The sequence below is a fragment of the Calliopsis andreniformis genome, chromosome 7 (assembly GCF_051401765.1).
Source record: "Calliopsis andreniformis isolate RMS-2024a chromosome 7, iyCalAndr_principal, whole genome shotgun sequence".
Lineage (NCBI taxonomy): Eukaryota > Metazoa > Arthropoda > Insecta > Hymenoptera > Andrenidae > Calliopsis > Calliopsis andreniformis.
The window spans coordinates 10,326,024-10,345,625 of record NC_135068.1 but is presented as its reverse complement, the minus strand read 5'-3'; the positions used below and the strand labels follow the sequence as shown (position 1 = coordinate 10,345,625).

General features: G+C 33.1%; 4 protein-coding genes across 10 annotated transcripts; 1 reads left to right on the top strand and 3 right to left on the bottom strand.

Annotated features, from left to right (window-relative positions):
* Window positions 1-153: 153 nt before the first annotated feature.
* On the bottom strand, window positions 154-7,235 carry Syn2 (Syntrophin-like 2). Of its 2 annotated transcripts, none has more exons than XM_076382408.1 (10): window positions 6,458-7,235; window positions 5,664-5,768; window positions 5,277-5,475; window positions 4,556-4,681; window positions 4,304-4,465; window positions 4,043-4,227; window positions 3,809-3,967; window positions 3,405-3,629; window positions 3,128-3,331; window positions 154-3,054 (listed from the first exon to the last, which is right to left on the bottom strand). In XM_076382408.1, the coding sequence occupies exons 1-10, from the start codon at window positions 6,521-6,523 to the stop codon at window positions 2,947-2,949; spliced, it is 1,539 nt and encodes a 512-aa protein (XP_076238523.1). In that variant the 5' UTR covers window positions 6,524-7,235; the 3' UTR covers window positions 154-2,946. The 2 variants fall into 2 exon arrangements, with proteins under 2 accessions (XP_076238523.1, XP_076238524.1); XM_076382409.1 differs by having other exon boundaries at window positions 5,277-5,472; window positions 6,458-7,231.
* A 79-nt stretch (window positions 7,236-7,314) lies between these two features.
* Window positions 7,315-10,386, bottom strand: LOC143181802 (mitochondrial nicotinamide adenine dinucleotide transporter SLC25A51). Its single transcript, XM_076382418.1, has 4 exons — window positions 10,212-10,386; window positions 9,533-9,816; window positions 8,736-8,995; window positions 7,315-8,669 (listed from the first exon to the last, which is right to left on the bottom strand). The coding sequence occupies exons 3-4, from the start codon at window positions 8,880-8,882 to the stop codon at window positions 7,956-7,958; spliced, it is 861 nt and encodes a 286-aa protein (XP_076238533.1). The 5' UTR covers window positions 8,883-8,995; window positions 9,533-9,816; window positions 10,212-10,386; the 3' UTR covers window positions 7,315-7,955.
* On the top strand, window positions 10,386-13,539 carry Acadvl (Acyl-CoA dehydrogenase very long chain). The gene is made up of 8 exons (XM_076382407.1): window positions 10,386-10,637; window positions 11,092-11,299; window positions 11,365-11,583; window positions 11,644-12,072; window positions 12,133-12,396; window positions 12,468-12,824; window positions 12,889-13,101; window positions 13,174-13,539. The coding sequence occupies exons 1-8, from the start codon at window positions 10,570-10,572 to the stop codon at window positions 13,309-13,311; spliced, it is 1,896 nt and encodes a 631-aa protein (XP_076238522.1). The 5' UTR covers window positions 10,386-10,569; the 3' UTR covers window positions 13,312-13,539.
* A 142-nt stretch (window positions 13,540-13,681) lies between these two features.
* On the bottom strand, window positions 13,682-19,471 carry LOC143181801 (leucine carboxyl methyltransferase 1). Of its 6 annotated transcripts, none has more exons than XR_013002342.1 (6): window positions 17,995-19,471; window positions 17,265-17,448; window positions 16,819-17,170; window positions 16,485-16,750; window positions 15,831-16,039; window positions 13,682-14,870 (listed from the first exon to the last, which is right to left on the bottom strand). XR_013002342.1 is itself a non-coding variant. In XM_076382417.1 (5 exons), exons 1-4 carry the CDS (start codon window positions 18,202-18,204, stop codon window positions 16,546-16,548), a joined length of 951 nt encoding a protein of 316 aa, XP_076238532.1. In that variant the 5' UTR covers window positions 18,205-19,471; the 3' UTR covers window positions 13,682-16,039; window positions 16,518-16,545. The 6 variants fall into 6 exon arrangements, 3 of the variants coding, with proteins under 3 accessions (XP_076238532.1, XP_076238531.1, XP_076238530.1); XR_013002341.1 differs by having other exon boundaries at window positions 13,682-14,857; XR_013002340.1 differs by having other exon boundaries at window positions 13,682-16,039.
* Window positions 19,472-19,602: the final 131 nt, after the last annotated feature.

The following is a 19,602-nucleotide window of genomic DNA, read 5'->3' as shown; positions in this document are numbered from 1 at the left end:
AGTATGCAAAAATGTACAAAATATCGAAAATTAAATGCAGTTATTTGCATGAATATCTGCAGTTTAAGATTTGGAGCAAACTAGTCCAAGTTTGGAATTAGTTTGCAACTGGTATTATCTGCGAAAGTAAGGAATGTAGGAATTTAAGAAATATTTGAAACTTCTAACAATAATATATTTTAAAACATATTGTCAATGGGAGGATAGATATTACAACACATAAACTATATTTTAAAATATAAGACAAGAATGTTCTGTGTTTTTTCTTCACTTATCAACAATCAATAATTCTGTAATCCCATGTCAAACACAGATTTGGGATAAATTTATTTTAGTATCTGAAGAGAATTAGAAGATATGGGATTGCAGAATTGGAGATATTCTGAACATAAAGTTGAGTATTTAGAAAATGTATAGCCATGTTTTTCTATGTACATCAATAGTTTTTGCATAACGTAAGGTAGTTTTGAAACACCTATGCGAATGTCAATACATTGGAAGATCCATTAAAGAACTATAATATGAAATTGCAACAAGTTATAGAACAATTTTTTTTATAATTATCAATGACATGTATGAAAAGTTATCAATCGTGTTTATAATCTCAATCGATGATGCTGGCAATCTTGATAACTTACATTGAACACATTTAGTGTGTATTAAAGTAAATATTCTTAACTATCGTCGACAAATCATATTAATTCTTCAATGGATTCTCAAATGATTGTATTTTAAAAATTAGTCTTAAAAAAAAAGAGCGATTAACATTGAATAAATAACTATATATAGCATTATATTCAACTTTTGCAGTTCAATTTCATGTTCTCTCACTTATAGTATCTATACAATGTAATTGTGCAGTTTTCTTTATTATCTAAATTTAACTATAGAATGCATGCGATGTATGCGTATAATAGAAAACAGCAATGCATATTGTAACATATTCTGTACTTAATTAAATGCAACATACGATCACTTTCTGGATACTTCGAGCTGTGTTATAATTACTTCATTTATAGCTTGAATTATTATAATTACTTTTATTAATTGCAAATCTAACAAGTGGTCGTCTACAAATAGTATCTCTCTGTGGCTGCAATTTAAACTATTTTGGCCCTTGCTAACAACATTAGACTTTATAAAATCTCACCGCAATGCTTCTGTAATTAAATTCAGTAGTGAATTTTAATCTCTATTTATATTAACATTCAATGTCATTACATGTGGTCATTTTTTAAAAACAGAAAGCGAAAAACGTTGTTTTATGCAAAATACTATGAAATACAACGAAGTGATGCTTTTTTCTCTAGAGTGCCTTTTAATGTTAGTATTCAAAATTTCGACCATGGCAACAATCTGATAATTTATACTACGAAAATAAAGTAATAAAAATTATTTTACATACGAAACCATTTTTTTTTTTTAGTAATTCCTATTGTATTATACATACTTGTATAGGCACTTTCTACGAGTAACTGGAGACCTTTAAAACGCGCATAAAAAGGAAATTTTTGATAATCCTTCTATCACTAAAAATTACTTTTACAAAAATTCACAAAAATAATACTTCTCATAAGAAACTACTGAAAGATTAACTAATGTCGAATGAATGATCAATGAATAAAATGTATTAACAGTTTCATCACTTTTCGAGATGATTATGAGGAAATGCCTGTGATTTTCTAATGATAGAGATTGTGTACTGTGATTAATACAAAGTGCAATTTCTGTTCTAAACATCATTTCTTTTGCTTCTTCCTTCCATATACATTTATTGCTCTAAATAGAACTGCAAATTGATAGATTAATTGCACATAGTGTGATATTTGTTCTAAACGTTACCTTAGAACATTTAGAGATGAATATATGGCGAAGAATGGATTCCAACAAAACAAGGGACTGAATTTTTACGTATCAGAATTTTTCTATCTAATAAGAAACGATAATTATTAATCAGGGATTCTTTTAATGCACTGCTAGATTTCGTTAGGAAAAAACGAATTATACAATTATTTCTATAGCTCATCCATTAACAAACTTCGATTATTCATACATTTGCTCCCTGTGATCTATTTCTCATTATTTATACATGTATCAATAAACAAACTTTTTCAGTAGACAGCCACCATGGTCTAATGTTACTACTTATTGCTATTGGGTTATTACACCACGATTTTGCCTCATAAAATACTGATTCAAAATTAATATTAGACTAATATAATAACCTCAAACTTCCGTGTTTTAACACAAGATAAAATTTTCTAGTAAACGTTGGCATTAGATGCATAAAGCCTGCTGTTCTAATGAACTATACAACTTCGATGCTCATTTTTAACTTATCATTTAATTACATCTTGTTCATGGTTTTTAAGGCACCAGATATACGTGAACGGTAACACATGAGTGTGAATCATTGCTTAAAGAAGATTGCCTTATATTGGAACTTAAAAATCATGAACGAGCGCATTGAGTTTTGAATTTCGGACTTGACAATCCTTTTTCCCCATTTTTTTTTATATGCAAATGCAAATATGTGTTTCTTTATAAAAACAAATACAAAATAACGTTTATAAAAGATTTAAAAATTAATGCGATTGATTGCATAGTCCAGTGAAAACACCGCGATAAAATTAAATCTAAAAGTTTGTAAAAAATAAATAGCAGTGCTTCGTTAATAGCAAGGTACGTAACAGTATCATATAAATAAAATAACTTTTAGCAATGTTGCTAATCATAGTGCATTAATATTCTTTCGAAATAAAGCTGGAAGCATTAAAGTAAAAAATTTATATAATCTCTCAGAACTGATAAAGATATTTTTTTTCTTGGAAATTGACTAGTATTTGACATGTCTTCGTTCTAATTAACGATAAGTAGTTCCGTACATCTATGTAAATATACGAATGTTGAACAGTGATCCATTCTCTGATTTATTGGCGATAATACTTACGGAGTCGTCGACGTTAAAAATGTTGGATCGACCGCCGCAACTTTCGCAGTCAAAAATGCATGCATGCAGAATAATAAATTCTGCAGTTGAGAGCATTCCAATTCCTACAAATCGGGAAAAAAATACAATAATAATTGTGGTAAATAAAAATGCCTCTTTCCTAGCGATCACAAATACCTTCGTTTCAATAGCGATACTATCAGTTTCTTGAAAATGCAATTTTAATCTGCTTTTCCCATCGTCGCTGGATCCCCTCAATTGAGAGAACTTGTAACGCCAGATGGTCTCTCCAATATCTTCGTAAGAAAGTGTAAACCCTTGAGTCCATTCTAGTGTTAAGCTTGCGCTTCTCCCATTGAAGGTAACAGGAAATGTTTTGCTCTGTAACGCAGGGAGTTTACGAACAATCCACGAATAGTGTTTAAGCCATAAAATATAGATGTGCTTTACGAACTTTTAAATGTGTAACTGCTGAACAGACTGCAGTGTGCCACGCTGCTTCGACTCTTAACAGTTCTTGTCTAGTTTCAACGCTCAGGTATCGTGGAGGTTTACCTGGACTTTGTGCTAAGAAACAATGCTGTCTCTCGTCCACGTTTTCAGACTCCCGCATCACGCGAAACATTGTTTGGTATACTTTGAAGGTTAGAGCACATCGTGACCAGTCTCCTATATTGCACTGTAAACAGAATACAAACATAAATACATATTATAAATCCTCCAAAGTGCACAATATTATATTTTAACATGTTTAATGTAATTAGAGGTTGTATTTTACTTGCAACCTACTATCCTTATATATAAACAATTATTTTAAGTTAACACACCAATGCAGAACAGGGTCAGATTAACACTCACAGGAGGCGTCTCGAACAGCAACAAATCAGGTCCTTTCAGAGCTAAAAATCTCGGCCTGTAGCTCTGCCACGGTTGATTGCTATTGCTCACTGCCTCGTTCACCCATCCCATATATTCAATGCGTTCACCCACTCCAAAATTTCGATTATACAATTTCATCTGGAAATAATCATACCTTGAAGTGTTTAATCATCTACTCACGTAACTATCGAATTTACGAAGCATATTACTCACTTGTAAATGCGTTAAGCCTGTAATATTATCAGTAATATACTTTAACCATTGACTTAGAATGGCACTATCATCACAATGTATTACGCCAGTGCGCGCACCGTTTAATCCCCTCACTTCGAAGGCGTTTCTTCTTAATTTATCTGTTCCGAAGATGTATCTTGTTACGTACGCCATCATCAATGGAACTGAAATCGAGTAACATTTTTCTGGTTGCGCTTGCACTTTCGTCGCAATTGAAAATTCTCAGAAAATGATTCTAACCTGTTATAACGTCCACCCACTTTTTAGATTGCATCGAAGTGGCAGATGCATTTGAGCCTTGCCGACTGTGACCACATCTGGGACTACCAGGCTGTCTGTTCGGAGACAGCCATTCGTCTTCTGAGCCACCATTTGCGACATTATCTAACTTTTCTTCTTTTTCTAAAAGCAATATTAAAAGAAACGTTTCAAGAGATCGTGGTACATAAATATATAGATTTATTTATTGCTAGATAGGTGTGAAATCTTTACCATTCTTCTGTAGAAATGGTTTAGCTGCTCGGTAATGTTTGACTGTTAAAACAACTATATCACCAGCATTCCTTAAGATGTTTACAGCATCATCATGATTACATGCAGTTATATATTCTCCATTCACTACAAAAAATCATATGTTTCAAAAAAACTGTTGGTCTAAGAAATTGTTGATATTATATACAGGACCTCAGGCTAGATATGAAGGAAAATTTAACCATATAATACACAATTTTTTATTTTAAAATAAAATACTTTTTTGTCCTCTAAAATGTGCTAGAAAACAAGGAAAAAATAATTTAAAAAACTAGTTTTCATTTTTCCATATATTCATTGTGCACAAAAGTTGCAGTCTTACAATAGGAAAATATTAAAAAAAAAATTGGATGAAGTACATAAATTGAAAATCAGGAGAAATGAAATACTAGTTAAATTTTCCTCCATCTGTTACCAAACACCCTGTATATTGCAAATTTGTTTATGTTTATATGCTACTATCAGTTTTTCTCATAGCCCCAATGCATTTACTTTATGATATAAGTGGATAGCATAGAAACTTTCTTTCAATAAAAGATACTGACAAGCTCGATACAAATAGAAGCATTCAATGCAGCTTGCAGAGAAAATAAAAGTTGAACTATTACAAAGTCCAGATATATTCTCAGACAGGGTTCATACAGGTCTAATTTGTCAATATTTACTTTCTGAGCGTATTTACCTTTAATTATGGCATCTCCTACAAACAATTGCCCGCATTGGTCAGCAGCCTGGCCCTTGTAAATTCTAGATATCAGTACAGGAAGCTTGTGTTCTGCTCCCCCTTTTATACTTAAGCCTAATCCTCCAACTTTTTGCCTAGTGATCTGCACCATCCTTTCTTTAGCATCTAATGGCGGCTTATTGTGATTCGCTGCCTGCTAGAAATCAGTGTTGTGTTTTAAGAACATTTCTGGTTACCTGATGCAATAAATTCTCCTTATATGATCACCAAATTTTACCATAGGCTCAAGAAGCTCAAGCTGCAATGTGCTGCAAACCGCTTGCACTATATTCCAGACTCTAATAATGAACATATAAGGAGAATTTATTATACAATAAACTTTACCTCTAAATCTTCTCTCTGAAGCTTCAGCACCTCCATAGACAAGTGCAGACGCATAGGTACAGGCTTACTCTTCCCATCACTAACAGTCACCATTCCAGTCCTCACCTATTTCAAAAACATACAAGCAGGATCAACGAACAATCTTCAAAATATCAAAAACTAAACTGAAAAGAATAAAAAATTCAGGAAAAAATAACTGAAAAGAAAGAAGAAACACACACAATTGTCTGTTATTCATAACAAACACAGGCAACATATAAACAAAAAAATAAACAAATCTTAAGACACCCTCTAGAATTCACTTAAAAGGTTAAGCAAAAGCCTGCATATTGATTAATTAACTGCATTGCTCCAATATCTGTGCATGTATGTATCCAATCATACAGATATATTCTTACATTCATTCAACCACTGAACCATATACTCTCATTGTATTCCCAATCAAATGAAATCGATTCTCTCACGTACATATTCTGACGTTTAAACGCCCGCAGAGTAAAATTAAAACGCGTCGCCGACAGCACATCAAACATTCAACGATCCTTTAAAAAATCCCCAAAAACGCTCTGCAAGACAAAACCTCTGTTTTATGACATAACATTCGCTCAATCAACGAGTCTCAAACCTGGCCTCGAGGAAACGCAACCACGCGATGCAAAAAAAAAAAGGAAAACAGAGAACACTGCAACGCTGCAACTAAATGCACTGTAATGATTCTCTCGTGAGAAAAAGAAATAATTATACGAAGACAGTGGAGGAAACAAGAACACAGAACATAAAAGAGGGAATCTCACCTTCAGCTTCTGATCAATCTTCTCCTCGATCGGAGTGCTCATCTTCGTTGCGTTGATTCTCATCATTCAGCGTAATTATTCTTCCTGTGGGAACAGCCCCCCGTCTTGCCGAGCGCAAATAACCGGGGTCGACGAGATTTCCGAAAATATTGACGCTGGTCGCATGTTAGTTACCGACTGGCTCGAGGCTGCCACTCGAGTGGAGGATCATCTCGGGCCTGCTTCGAGCCGAGGGGCCAGAACAGCTTGTAGTTGTTGCTGTTGAACGACGCCTCTCGCGATTATTTCGAGTGCAGAGTCGCAGGACGCATCGCGACGTCTCGAGACGCTCGCGAACCGGGACGCAGAAAAATTGGAGTGGGCTAAAAGTAGCTAAAAGCCCGCGGCCGAGGCGCATCGATATATAGGACGCACTGCGCATCGATTTCGGCGACGCACTGCGCACCGCTACTGTGCTTTGCCAAGGGCGGGAAAATTCGAAATGTTGAATTTTGGTTTTTATGGAATGCGATTAATCGGCTGATAAGGGACATTATTTTAGTGTTATCTGCCGGTTTGGGTGAAATTTTGTGTACGAGTGGAGCATTGGTCAATTTTAAACGCATAGTTTTTTCTTGGATATTCGTGATTAAGAGGAGAAAACTAACCCCAAAATTGCAGAGAAAATACTCGTATACATAGGACAGAGATGTCTTGAAAACGTCTTTAAGACGTCTAAATTATGTTTATAAGACGTTCGAGTAAAAATAGACGTAAAAAGAGTCAACTTCGGGGGCGGTTTTCATCTCCCAAACATAAATATTAGTAGCTAAAAAAATGTGAAGTATAAAACAATGGTTTAGTGGAGAATTATTGAAAAGAATGCTATCAGAAAATTCACATTGATTTGAATTCTATTTGATTGTATATGTTGAACCATTTACATTATTAATGATCTACCTATGGTATTTAAAAATATAATTTATGAGTTCCTGGAATTTTTAACTTATATTCCATGACCATTTATTTTCCTGACAATTTTGGCAATCTCTGAAAATCCTGTAGTTTACCTGTTCGATTTATGTTGAACATTAATGAATACATAACTAAAAACGAAATACAGCTATAGAAGTAAATAAAGAAATTTGATGTGTATAACTTTCTTTACAATTATTTGAATATATAATAATCTAGTTTATTCATCGATATATTAAATATACCTATCTAAACTAAAAAAAAGTATTCTATAATAGTTTCACAATTCTGAGAATCGTAATTATGACTTATTTTTTATGCAGTCTAACAGACTGTGTTTGCTTTTTAATTACCTTACACCAAAGAGGATAAGGTACTCCTATACTCTTTGCCTTACACAATATGTATATAGCTATGCCAACATAAATTTTGCCTAAGTGTACAAGAACTTATACAGTTCAGAAAAGTGTGCGATAGTTTGTAATTAAAAAAATTGAATAATCTCTCTTATATGAACATAAATAAAAATTGCTAGTGTTCCCCTTTATGAAAACATGATTCTTTTTAAAGAGTCGTAAGACGCGTTAATAATTCCCCAGCTAATAAATGATCTTATACAATTCAAATGCACACCTTTATAAAATGATAATATACTTCTATTCCTTGCGATATATATTTCACGAGTAACAGTTATAAACTTCTCAAAGTTGCCGCCTATTTTCGATTGCATGTGTACCTTTATTACATTTATTGGATAAAATATAGTACTCGTTAGAGCACCTATTAAAGCACCATTAACAAAACTGGTCAATAATGACTCTTGCATGCCTATTAATTCTTTCGACTGTTCTCTTAAAATAAAGAACATGACATTAGAACAACTATTCCTATATATAATTGGAACTAGACCACGATAACATTCAGTTATACCATAATTTGATAATAAATATTTAAATGCATGAGAAGTGTTCTTGAATTTATCATGGTACCTCCAATCCTGCAACAATGTTTGTACTCGCTCAAGAGGCATTAAAATGGCTTCAGCAGTGCCAGCAAAATGAGCTGCCAATATTTTAACTAGTATACGATTGTGGGTTAACATAAATAAACGTTCTTTGCACCCTTCATACATGCTAAACATTATACTAAGAGAAAGTGTTTTTTGGCAAAGGGGGGGCAAAATTCCACGATACAGCAATCGTATCCCTTCTCTGGATATTTGTTGGAATGCAGTATTAGCTGGTACATCTTCCAAAATCTATACGATAAGAAAAATTAATCTTAATGTAATATTAATGATTAATACAGTGATATTTTTACATACCTGCCTAAATATGATTTTATTGATAGGGAAAGTGATAGAGACATTAATAACAGCAGCCCCCCAACCGCAAACAAATTCTTTAAAATCATTACTGTTAAGCGTCAACAACGTTCTCAGCGAGACGTTCTGTGAAGCAACGTTACTCATATTATTATTTTATACAACAGTTTATTGAGATAGTACTACAATTTAGAACAGCCAATCATATTTATTTATCTTCTACATCATCCTTCTCAAGTGTCTTTGTACAAGCCATTTACCTGCAATAATTATAAGATATGTAAAAACATGGAATAAAAATTAGGCAAAAAAGCAGCTGAAATGAATTTTATGGAGAAAAAAAATGATCATTAGACTGAGGATCATTATGCACTTATGGAAACTTTCATTATGTAAAACAGAATTCATAAAATCTGCAAAAATGTAGGAAATAGTGAAACTAAAATATGCTTTATAACATCTGGAGATGTAAACATGCAAATATAAATGCAAAGCAGATTTTCAAGTTCCATTTTTAAAATGTATTTATGGAAACAGAAACTGCATAAATATTTATAGTCTAATAATCATACTGGTGTGTTAATATATAGGGACATATTTATTCAGAAAGATTTATTTCAAAGTTGTTCAAGATAAGCTACAACAACAAATCATCGCAAAAGCTAAACAATGAAAAAATAAACGAAGCTCGCTAAATAAAGCACATAATCGATAAAAAGACATTACATAATTTTCTCAGTGCAGTGAATTTGCTACATGTTACAAGCATAAGAAGATCTTACGGACGTTCCACTCACATTTTGTGCGATTCATGATTCAACCCATAATTCCCAGTTCACATGTGCTTATGAATTCGATGTCGGAACGTTCCACGACTCATCGAGCATCCACATTTCTCGTATCGCGGCCAGTACTGATTATTCGCATTTCGTTTAATCAATTGTCAATAATTTCGAGGCTTATTTCTTGTTCACGCAGCCGAGCGATAAAAACCGCCAATTGAAAGCTCTCTTGCGAGCCAATTAGAATTGGCGAGACTTAACAGAAACGATAACGAGAGAATATAGTAAACCTCGCCAAGCTGTGAAGCATTTTTCTATATTAATTTTATTATAAAAAAAGAACGAGGGTTTAACCTTAATTATTCATTGCGAAATATATTTGCGATATATTGCGTTTCGATTATCATATCGACGATGAGAATAGAACTCAATGTTAAGTTGGGCTAATAAAACTAATAGAATTTTAATTATCAAAACAGTAGGACCTCGATTATCCGAACAACAAAATCTCGATTATCCGAACACCACAGTTTCGACTCTCGATTATCCGAACTAATTGCGTGTTCGAATGATCAAATTTCCTGATAAAAGATGTCGAATAGATACGAATATTTAAACAATTATAATCAGCTTAAATTTCTTTAATTCGTAATAAATGAATTGCAAAAACTCGAAATTTGATTTTTATCCTAACCTCCAAATACGCTCGGTCGACGTGAACACTTTACCACCTAATCATCATAGGTTATTCACGTTCTCTATGACCAGTTTATACATATATATACGAACCGATACAACATATATATAAAAGACGTAACTTCTTGAGAACCATTTATAAAGTACTGCAATTTTTGTTTCGATAGTACTGCTCAGCTGTCTACTGTGCAAGTGAGCACAAGTGACTGCACCGACTGCAGTTGACATTGAAGCTTTGATCCACTTTCGTGAATGCACAGTGAATCGCTGAAAGTTCGTTTACAGTTCGTCGATCTTTCTTTTCTGAGTAATCACACCCTGGTTCGAACTCTATTTTTTCTTCGAACAGAGTAGAAATGCTACGAATCGCGAATTTAGTCGCTCAAAGGCCCCGAAATTTTGGAAAATTCATTCAAAATTCAAGGTGGGTCCCAAACAATGGAATAACAGGAAAGCACCTGTTGCTGAACGTTTAACGATCTCTCAACAAAACATGCGCGAAAAATTCGCATATTTAAACCCCTTTTTTCTTTATTTTTGTTTTCTAATTTTGGAGTAATTTTCAATGTTGAACTGTTAGTGGATTGTTCTGTGTCACTCTTGTACTTATTAGTTAGATGTTTGTACTGATAAGTATGTGTCAATTGATTGGACTTTGGACTGTATACGTAACTGTAAACTCCTTTTTTTTAAAGTTAGACTAAATAACTAACTACATAAGTGATATGATTCATAAAGTACCTATTTATGAAGAAACATGTGAATTATTTCATTCATAAAAATACAAAATTTGTTGTCTTTAGCTTGTTTAAACAATTTCAATTTAAAAAAAAAAAGCAAACTTAAGCAAGAGCAATATATAATATTTTATATTTCAGATTGTTGTCTGCACAAACAGCTGTAAAAAATGCAACCACAGATAAATTGGAGAAAAAAGCATCTGCAAAAGAATCTCAGTCCTTTGTCATGAATATATTTCGAGGGGAAGCACAAGTCAGTCAAGTGTTTCCTTTCCCAGAAGTTTTAACAGAGGAACAAAGTGATACATTGAAATTATTACTTGATCCTGTAGAAAAATTTTTTGAGGTAACAAAATAACGACAGTCATCTTTCCATTACATATTTGCATCTGAAATTAATTCTGTTTGAAGGAAGTGAATGATCCAATGCAAAATGATGAAAATGAATGTGCAGATGATAAAACTATGTCTAGCCTGTGGGAACTTGGAGCATTTGCCCTTCAAGTTCCCCAACAGTATGGAGGATTAGGATTAAATAACACTCAGTACAGTAGACTCGTTCAAATTTGTGGATATCATGATTTGGGTATTAGTATCATTCTGGGAGCGCATCAGAGTATTGGATTCAAGGTATGATTTTCATAAAGACTGAAAATTACAATTTGTATAAATTTTGTATAATTTATCTAGGGTATACTTCTATTTGGCACACCAGAACAAAAAGAGAAATATCTTCCAAGAGTGTGTAATGGAGAATATGCAGCATTCTGTCTCACAGAGCCAAGCTGTGGTTCAGATGCAGGTTCGATTCGTTCTCGAGCTGTTAAATCAGCAGATGGGTCGCACTATGTTCTGAATGGTAGCAAGATTTGGATATCAAACGGTGGCATTGCAGACATAATGACTGTCTTTGCACAAGTACCTACAAAAGACCCAGTAACAGGCGAAACTAAAGACAAAGTTACCGCATTTATTGTCGAGAGATCCTTTGGTGGAGTAACAAATGGACCACCAGAGAAGAAGATGGGTATCAAGTGCAGTAACACAGCAGAAGTGTATTTCGAAGATGTTAAAATACCAGCTGAGAATGTTCTGAATGGAGAAGGACAAGGTTTCAAGGTACTGCTTGTAATTTTGAATACTTAAAAGAAAGTAGCTCATGCTTTTTCACTGTTCCAGGTTGCAATGAATATTTTAAACAATGGTCGATTCGGCATGGTAGCTGGTCTTTCTGGTACAATGAACTATTGCGTCAAGAAAGCAGTAGAACACGCGACCCAACGTGTACAATTTGGACGAACGATAGATAATTATGGAAGCATCCAAGAAAAATTAGCCCGTATGGCATTATTACACTACGTAACTGAGTCACTGGCTTACTCAATTTCTGGTAATATGGACAGCGGAAGCCAAGACTATCACTTAGAAGCTGCGATTTCTAAAGTGAGAGAATCAAGGAAAAAACATTTAATTAAGAAGCAGAAGAATTGTAAGTAATCTGTGTTTCTCCACAGTGTTTTGCATCAGAGGCAGCATGGTGGGTTTGCGATGAAGCTATTCAAGTATTAGGTGGAATGGGATACATGAAAGGCACTGGTCTAGAAAAAGTCATGCGAGATTTACGAATATTCAGAATCTTCGAAGGGACTAATGACATCCTACGTCTTTTCGTTGCCCTTACCGGGATTCAGTACGCAGGAAGCCATTTGAAGGAACTACAGAAGGCATTTAAGAATCCCACTGCTAATTTAGGACTGATTTTTGACGAAGCGACGAAGAGAGCGACTCGAGTAATTGGATTGGGATTGACACCTAATTTTGTTAATTTAGTTCATCCCAGTTTGCAAGAAAACGCCACATCATGCGCCAAGGTTTGTCTAATCTTTAAATATTGCTAAGAAAAGACTGCAAAACACAATAATTAATATTTCACAGTGTATACAAGCTTTCGGTCAGAGTATAGAATCCATTCTCATCAAGCATGGTCGAGGAATTGTAGACCAGCAATTTATTCTGAACAGAATAGCGCAAGCAGCATTTGATATCTACACCATGTCTATTGTTTTAAGTAGAGCAACCATGTCTGCGAATAAAAAGTTAACGACCGCAGATCATGAGATTCTGATGGCTCAGACTTGGTGCATTGAAGTAAGAATAAGTTTTTTATTTCTGATTCTAGTATTTAAATCAGTTACTTAAATTGTTTTTCATTCATTGCAGGCATCAAATCGCGTGAGTTTGAACTTGAATTCAATTTCTTCCAGTCAACAGTTAGACGCGTTTGAGAAATTGAGCAAGATTTCGAGAAATATGTGTGATGTTGGTGGATGTGTTCCGCTAAACCCATTAGGTTTTTAATGATTATTATTTGTAAGAACGGAATCAGGAATTGAAAAAAAGAAACAACAAAGTTTCCTATCCTTGCACAATGAGGTCTAAGTATTCTAATAAGCAATGATCAATGCAATTTGTAAAACAATTAGAGGTATTCTATAAATTTATATTTATATCGAATATTTTTCGGATTTTTATACGAAACTATATTGTAAATAAACTGTTATAAATAATATTATACGCATAAAGGTAGATGCTGTTTATTTTTCTTCGATTCTCACAAAATAGTAAAATAAATGTTTTGGGAAATAGAGTAATATGCAATATTGAGCTATTCTCACGTAATAAATTAAATTAAGTCTAAGTAGAAGAACCATATCCACTTACATCGTTTTGTCATACATTTAAAAATATTTGACACAGTATCACTATTATTCTTTTTTCCACTTAAAACTCCAGAAAGAAATGCTATAAATATTTGAAGTTATATTGATTTTTAATTACTTTCTTCTGATTACAGTATATACAGTACATCTGTTTTACATATATATATGCAATTATATATGAAATGATTGAAGAAATAAACCTTTCATTAGATTAATATTGTTTCCTTCTTTATTCCATTTTTGAAATGGAATCAAATACCTTCTAACAACTCTATCCTTCGTTTTAAATTGATATTATAAAAATACTTGGTGATTTGTACTGTTTTCTTCACGCTTCTTAAAAAGAACATCTATTTTCAAATTCAATAATTTGAGATATAAAAGCATGTATACTTTTAAACCAGATATACCATATGTACACGATTTCACGATATCGTGATATTACACAAAGGAATTACTGTTTGATCATGTCACATTTGTCTATAACATGGAAGCACACAGAATACTCATATAGGCATTGTATGATTGAAATTTTACAGCATCCGTACAAGACATTAGTAACATTAAGTGTAGAATAAAATACATGCAGAAACATAGAATCCTGTAATTTGTTATTCCTTAAGATATCACTTAAGTTTGAGATTCAAGCTATCCACATTTTTTCGTATCTTATAAAAGATAGAATGAAAAATAGTATCTGACCTTTGTTACTCGATTTTCGAATCCTGAGAAAAGTAATCGATAAAGGTGAAAAAATTGTTGCATTTAAAGATTCCTCGAATTACATGTTGGCAGTGTTTTACACCAATCAGTAATTAGATTCTCAAACTTCAAGCTATTTAAAACATTTAACATGTATAATAAATATCGTTCGAAGTAAATAAGGTAAATATGAAAACTATCGTAATGAGGTATGCTCTTATCGAATGTTCGAAAGATGAAATAGGAAAGAATCTAGTGCTGCTGATAGATACAACCATGATCCGTAATTTCTCAGAAAAATAGAACATTAGATTTTAGTATCTGTTACTCCAGGTATGCAATTTTACTTTCAAAAATATATAAGTCCTGATTATATGAATTCACAATCTTTTAATTTACTTATACGTCGTTTCTATGTAATATCTTACGGTCTAATAATAAGCCCTTATGGAAATATTGATGTATATAGTGTTATGAATAATCTGAAACATAAAGCTAAAATCAATGAAACATTATTCCCTTCAAACGAAACAAAGAATAATTATAAGTGTTACTATAACACAAGATTTGTGACCAGAGCTGGATAAAATGCTATTTCCAATAATAAATAGTCTATTTTCTTATTGTACTTTCGAGAATAAGATATTTCATCTGTGGAAAAAAGTTTCTAAATTTTACTCTAATTTTACCGTCTATTTAAATTGTAGAATAATTTGATCAATTTTTCCCTTTAAATTTTACCCAGCTCTGTTTACGATATTATCGAATAGGCATTCTATTTTCAGATTTCCTTAATTTGCATTATATTGTAACCCTGATGTTCCTTTACAAGAAAATAAATCTTTATTGATTCAGCAATCAAATTGTTAGCAATTTAAAGAGTGAAGTTTCACTGAAACGAAACTGGTTCTCATAGTCTCTTTAATGTGCCAACGTTTTAATTCCTGAAAGTTTGTATCTTATGATCCATCTATGCATAATGTATTTCCTTATTATGATGATGCTGAAAGTACAATTTCCCATATATACATGCTGTCCACACAGAAACAATTGTTATTCCTTAATAATAGCACAAGCTACAATATTTTGCAAGTATGAACGTCGACTGTTCTGTACACGTAAATAATTTGAATGAAATTAAATAGAAAGTTTTTTTTTCGAACACTAACTTGCGCAATATATACTGTTCTATTTTAAGTGAAATGTTATTTTCGTTGCACGTTATTATTTTACATAATCACTCTCATGGAAAACTGTAAATATTGTGTACTAATTAACGATTTCCAATGCTAATTTGAGCTATAATGACTTCGTAGGAAATACATGGATATAATTAAAGTTTGTTAAAAATGTAGCTTAATAAAAATGTATACATAGCAAATACTACAAAGACAAGAATATCCCAGTGCGAAATAATAAACGATATTAAAAAATAATGAGTTTATAGATGCTTACAGTTAAAACTTCAACATCTGTGTACATCAGGCCATTAGGCCCAACTATTATAAGCTACCAATATACCAGCTTCCAGATTAATGTTGCAGTAAGTAAATGAGAATAGCAACAATCGAGTAAATGTAGCTTATATGAAGAACAATTAAAATATACACTTTTGAGTTCGAGAAATCAGACGTTCTCTTAAATACTCTGTTACAGTTAACAGCCTGAAAGACACAAAAGAAAAAATATTTTATTTTTATAAATATTATTTTACAGACTAACATTCATAGCATACAAATGGAATTATAGAACAATTAGCTTTAAATTAATGCAATAAAATTGAACATTTGTATACTAAATTTGTTTATACAGTCCTACCTACAATGTAGTTTTTCATAACAGTTTGGAAATGCAATATGTTCGAGTAAATATATAAAATAATATTATACTCATAAAAAAGATCTAATAATTTTTTAATTACACAGATCTTGTAGATATCCATCTACAAGTTATTAAAAATTTCATGTATACAAACAAAGTATTAACTTGACTAAAATTATAAATTATAAATATTATAGTTTCAGCCATACTGAACTTTAATTTTCAAACTTGTTCGTTTCAATAATAAATAACGATTTCTGCATTGTCAGTTACCACATATGTACTTACAAGCTTATAGACTTTTTACGATGCAATGACTACCTGGAGTAACTTACAAGAGTTAGGAAAGTTAACCCTGCGCTATAGACAGATTCTTAAATGTTTGCCCATTCCAACCAACTGAGATACAGTAATGTTGCAATAACTGAGTCAAAAGTTCCCGCTCATCCAACATTTCTATGTGCTCAATTCGACTACGATCTGATTGAGGCAGTGAATCGTAAACCTCTACCATTGTCCACGCGTTGGAGCCCTCCCAATTATTTATCGTAAAACTGAAATAAACGAATCAATATTATTTTTTAATAAAAATAGAAAAAATAGAGCGCAATATTGTGCGTACCGTCTTTGTTGAGTTTCCAATGATTCACAGTCTTCTACACCTGCTAATAAACATCCGCGGCTACGCAAATTGGATAACATAACTTGACCAAATTTATCTTTCATGTTCACTTGTTCATAATTAACAAAAAGGCTATTTGGAAATTTCCCAGCAAGCCATTTCAACAGTGCAGAAGCTGCACTAGCGTCTACATACACTAAGACACATTCTGCGAGGAACATGGTTGGTAGATTAAAATTAACCTCTGCTTGCGTTAATTTATTAGCAAGTTCAGATATGTGTCTCAGATCTATTCCCACCAAATGGTAATTAGCAGCATGTAGGTCTGTGGTTGAAAACCTGATTTCTCCATCTGCAAAAGAAAATAGAAATTCCAAAAAAATGTTGAGTTTCAAGAATTTAAAACTTGATTTCAGACCTATGCCTAATTAAAACCCATACTTTACCTTCTGTGTTCAACATATCTATCAACTGTTTGTGCTTTTTTATACTGTAGCATTTTCTAGCAGTGATACTAGGAAAATCAAGTTCTATAAAATTTGTTGGACTCCTTCCTGCATTTTTCAGTCTCCAATAGAGCGTATCGAATCCAGCACCCAAGTTTATGATCTGGCTCTTCTCCCCGGACAGCTACATTAACAAGAAATTAATTAACATTCAGCAATCAATAACATGAATTCAACAAAAAGTGATAAGTTCATATTATTTAACTTTTGTAACAAATATTCTAAAACAACTTGGCTCTACGGAATTTTAATCATAAATGCTCTAAAATATCTGTCCTCCAAAAACACTTTTCAAAAATTGAAAAATTCCTAATGTTAACATATTCCTCCACGAAAATTCCACAGGAACTCTTCCAGAATTGAAAAAAAAATTAAAAAATTATTTATATTTCGATCCTCGATGCAAAGTTTCCAATCAGAAATTCATTCTCCAGCAAAAAACTCCGCCAGCCGTGTATAAGGTCAACCTATATCTCTGTTCCTCGATAAAAGGGGGGACCTTGGGAATTAGGACAGGGCCTCGGTCAGGTCAAGGTTTCCGGCACTGCACGTCCTTTGCTACTCGAATCAGCTGTCCCCTGGATTGTTTCTATCCTGTTTTTCTAGGTTATACCAATTCGAAGTCTGACGAAACCAAAAAAAAAAAAGGTTAGAATCCCCAGCGGCCTACCTTCAGAAACTTCTCGACGAAGACCTCGATGCCCTTCACCCTCGCGTAATAGCCGCGATTGATCTCGGGCGCCTTTCGTCCGGTTTGTTTCACGAAAAAGTTGATAAATGGATCGAGCCAGTAACCAAGCTGCACCGCGCACCTCTTGCACTCGCTGGCGTCGTCGTTCGTGGCCTGTATGGCCTCATCGTCTGGCATCTCTTTGATCATCACACCGTTTTCGGCTTCCCTCAGTTAGGAGAAATCATTATCTCACGTTTGTCCCGTGTTTCACTCGAAAACTGCGATTCTTGTCATTCAGGGAACACCTGCGCAGGCGACCATACTGGCAAGACTGAATCGCCGTGTGGGATCGCTGGCGGTGCCTCCAGAGGACTCTTCCACTTTCGGCGCAGGACTGCGTCTGCTGTGCGGGTTTTTGGGGTGGTAGGGGTATCCCCTTAAGTAGACTTGCTCGTGTTCCGTTATGACATTATACAGGGTGTAAATAATATATGTGGCGATATTCTAAAGAGTGAGGGAGCTTAAAGGGAGCACAAAGTGTTCTATGGTGGAACGTTTGGTCTCCCTTCATTTTGCAATGATGCCTCAGAGTTAATGTACCCACAGAGTGGAAAGGAAAGAGTTCATAAGTTTGGGGTACTTGCCAAAGGGAGCAGAAAATTGATATTTTTAATGTTATAATTTCATGTTTTCATTTGAGTGACTTGTTTGTTTCTAGAGTTATTGTACTGTATGGAAACTGTGTATCGTAACACAGTTATCTTATTTAAGACCTGTTGTAAACAGAAAAAGAAGGAACAATGAAGTAATCCGTTGTTTCCATTCATAATATTCTAGATTTTAGAATTTGTTTATACAGATTTTGACTTTCTTCAGTTAAACCTGCTTCTCCACAAAGCAAATGTTAAAATAAAAAAACAAAGTATCTGTGACTCATGTAAAACAGTTTAGGTCACATATTTTTGATGTTTCAAGCTTTTTCATCTATTTAAGAAAGAAGTTCCACTAGCTAAATTCTCCTTTGCTGAAAATACAAATTGTAAATTATTTAGTTACTCCATTGTGCTATATTGAATATCAATATTAAATAAAGTGCATGTTTATTCACTTTCCAACGTTTTATTTGTATGACAGCATTTTCACAGATGTTGCAGACACTAAATAGAATAAAAGAATACATATGTCTAATGATAACTTTGTAAATATTTATAAGTTTTAAATAAATATAATAAAGGAAAAATAATTTCATTGATGTTACTGTAAGAGTACAATTATAAATAAACCTTATCACCAAAGTGTTTAAATATTACTTTTTATACATTCGGATTAGTTTCAAGTAGGCAATAAATAAAACAGTACATGCTTTTATCTCGGTGAATGTATTCAAAGAACTTTAGGTTCTGATATATTTTTAAGCAAGGAACTTGTTTAACAATAGCATGATTGCACTTTTTTTTATATATATGTATAAATATATAAAGATATAAATTGATACATATAAAATGTATAAACTTCACAATGAACATTTCTATAGGAATCGTTCTATAAATTGTAACAGATATTGTTTTGCACTTTTGTTGAAATAGGAGATACAAAGATGATCAA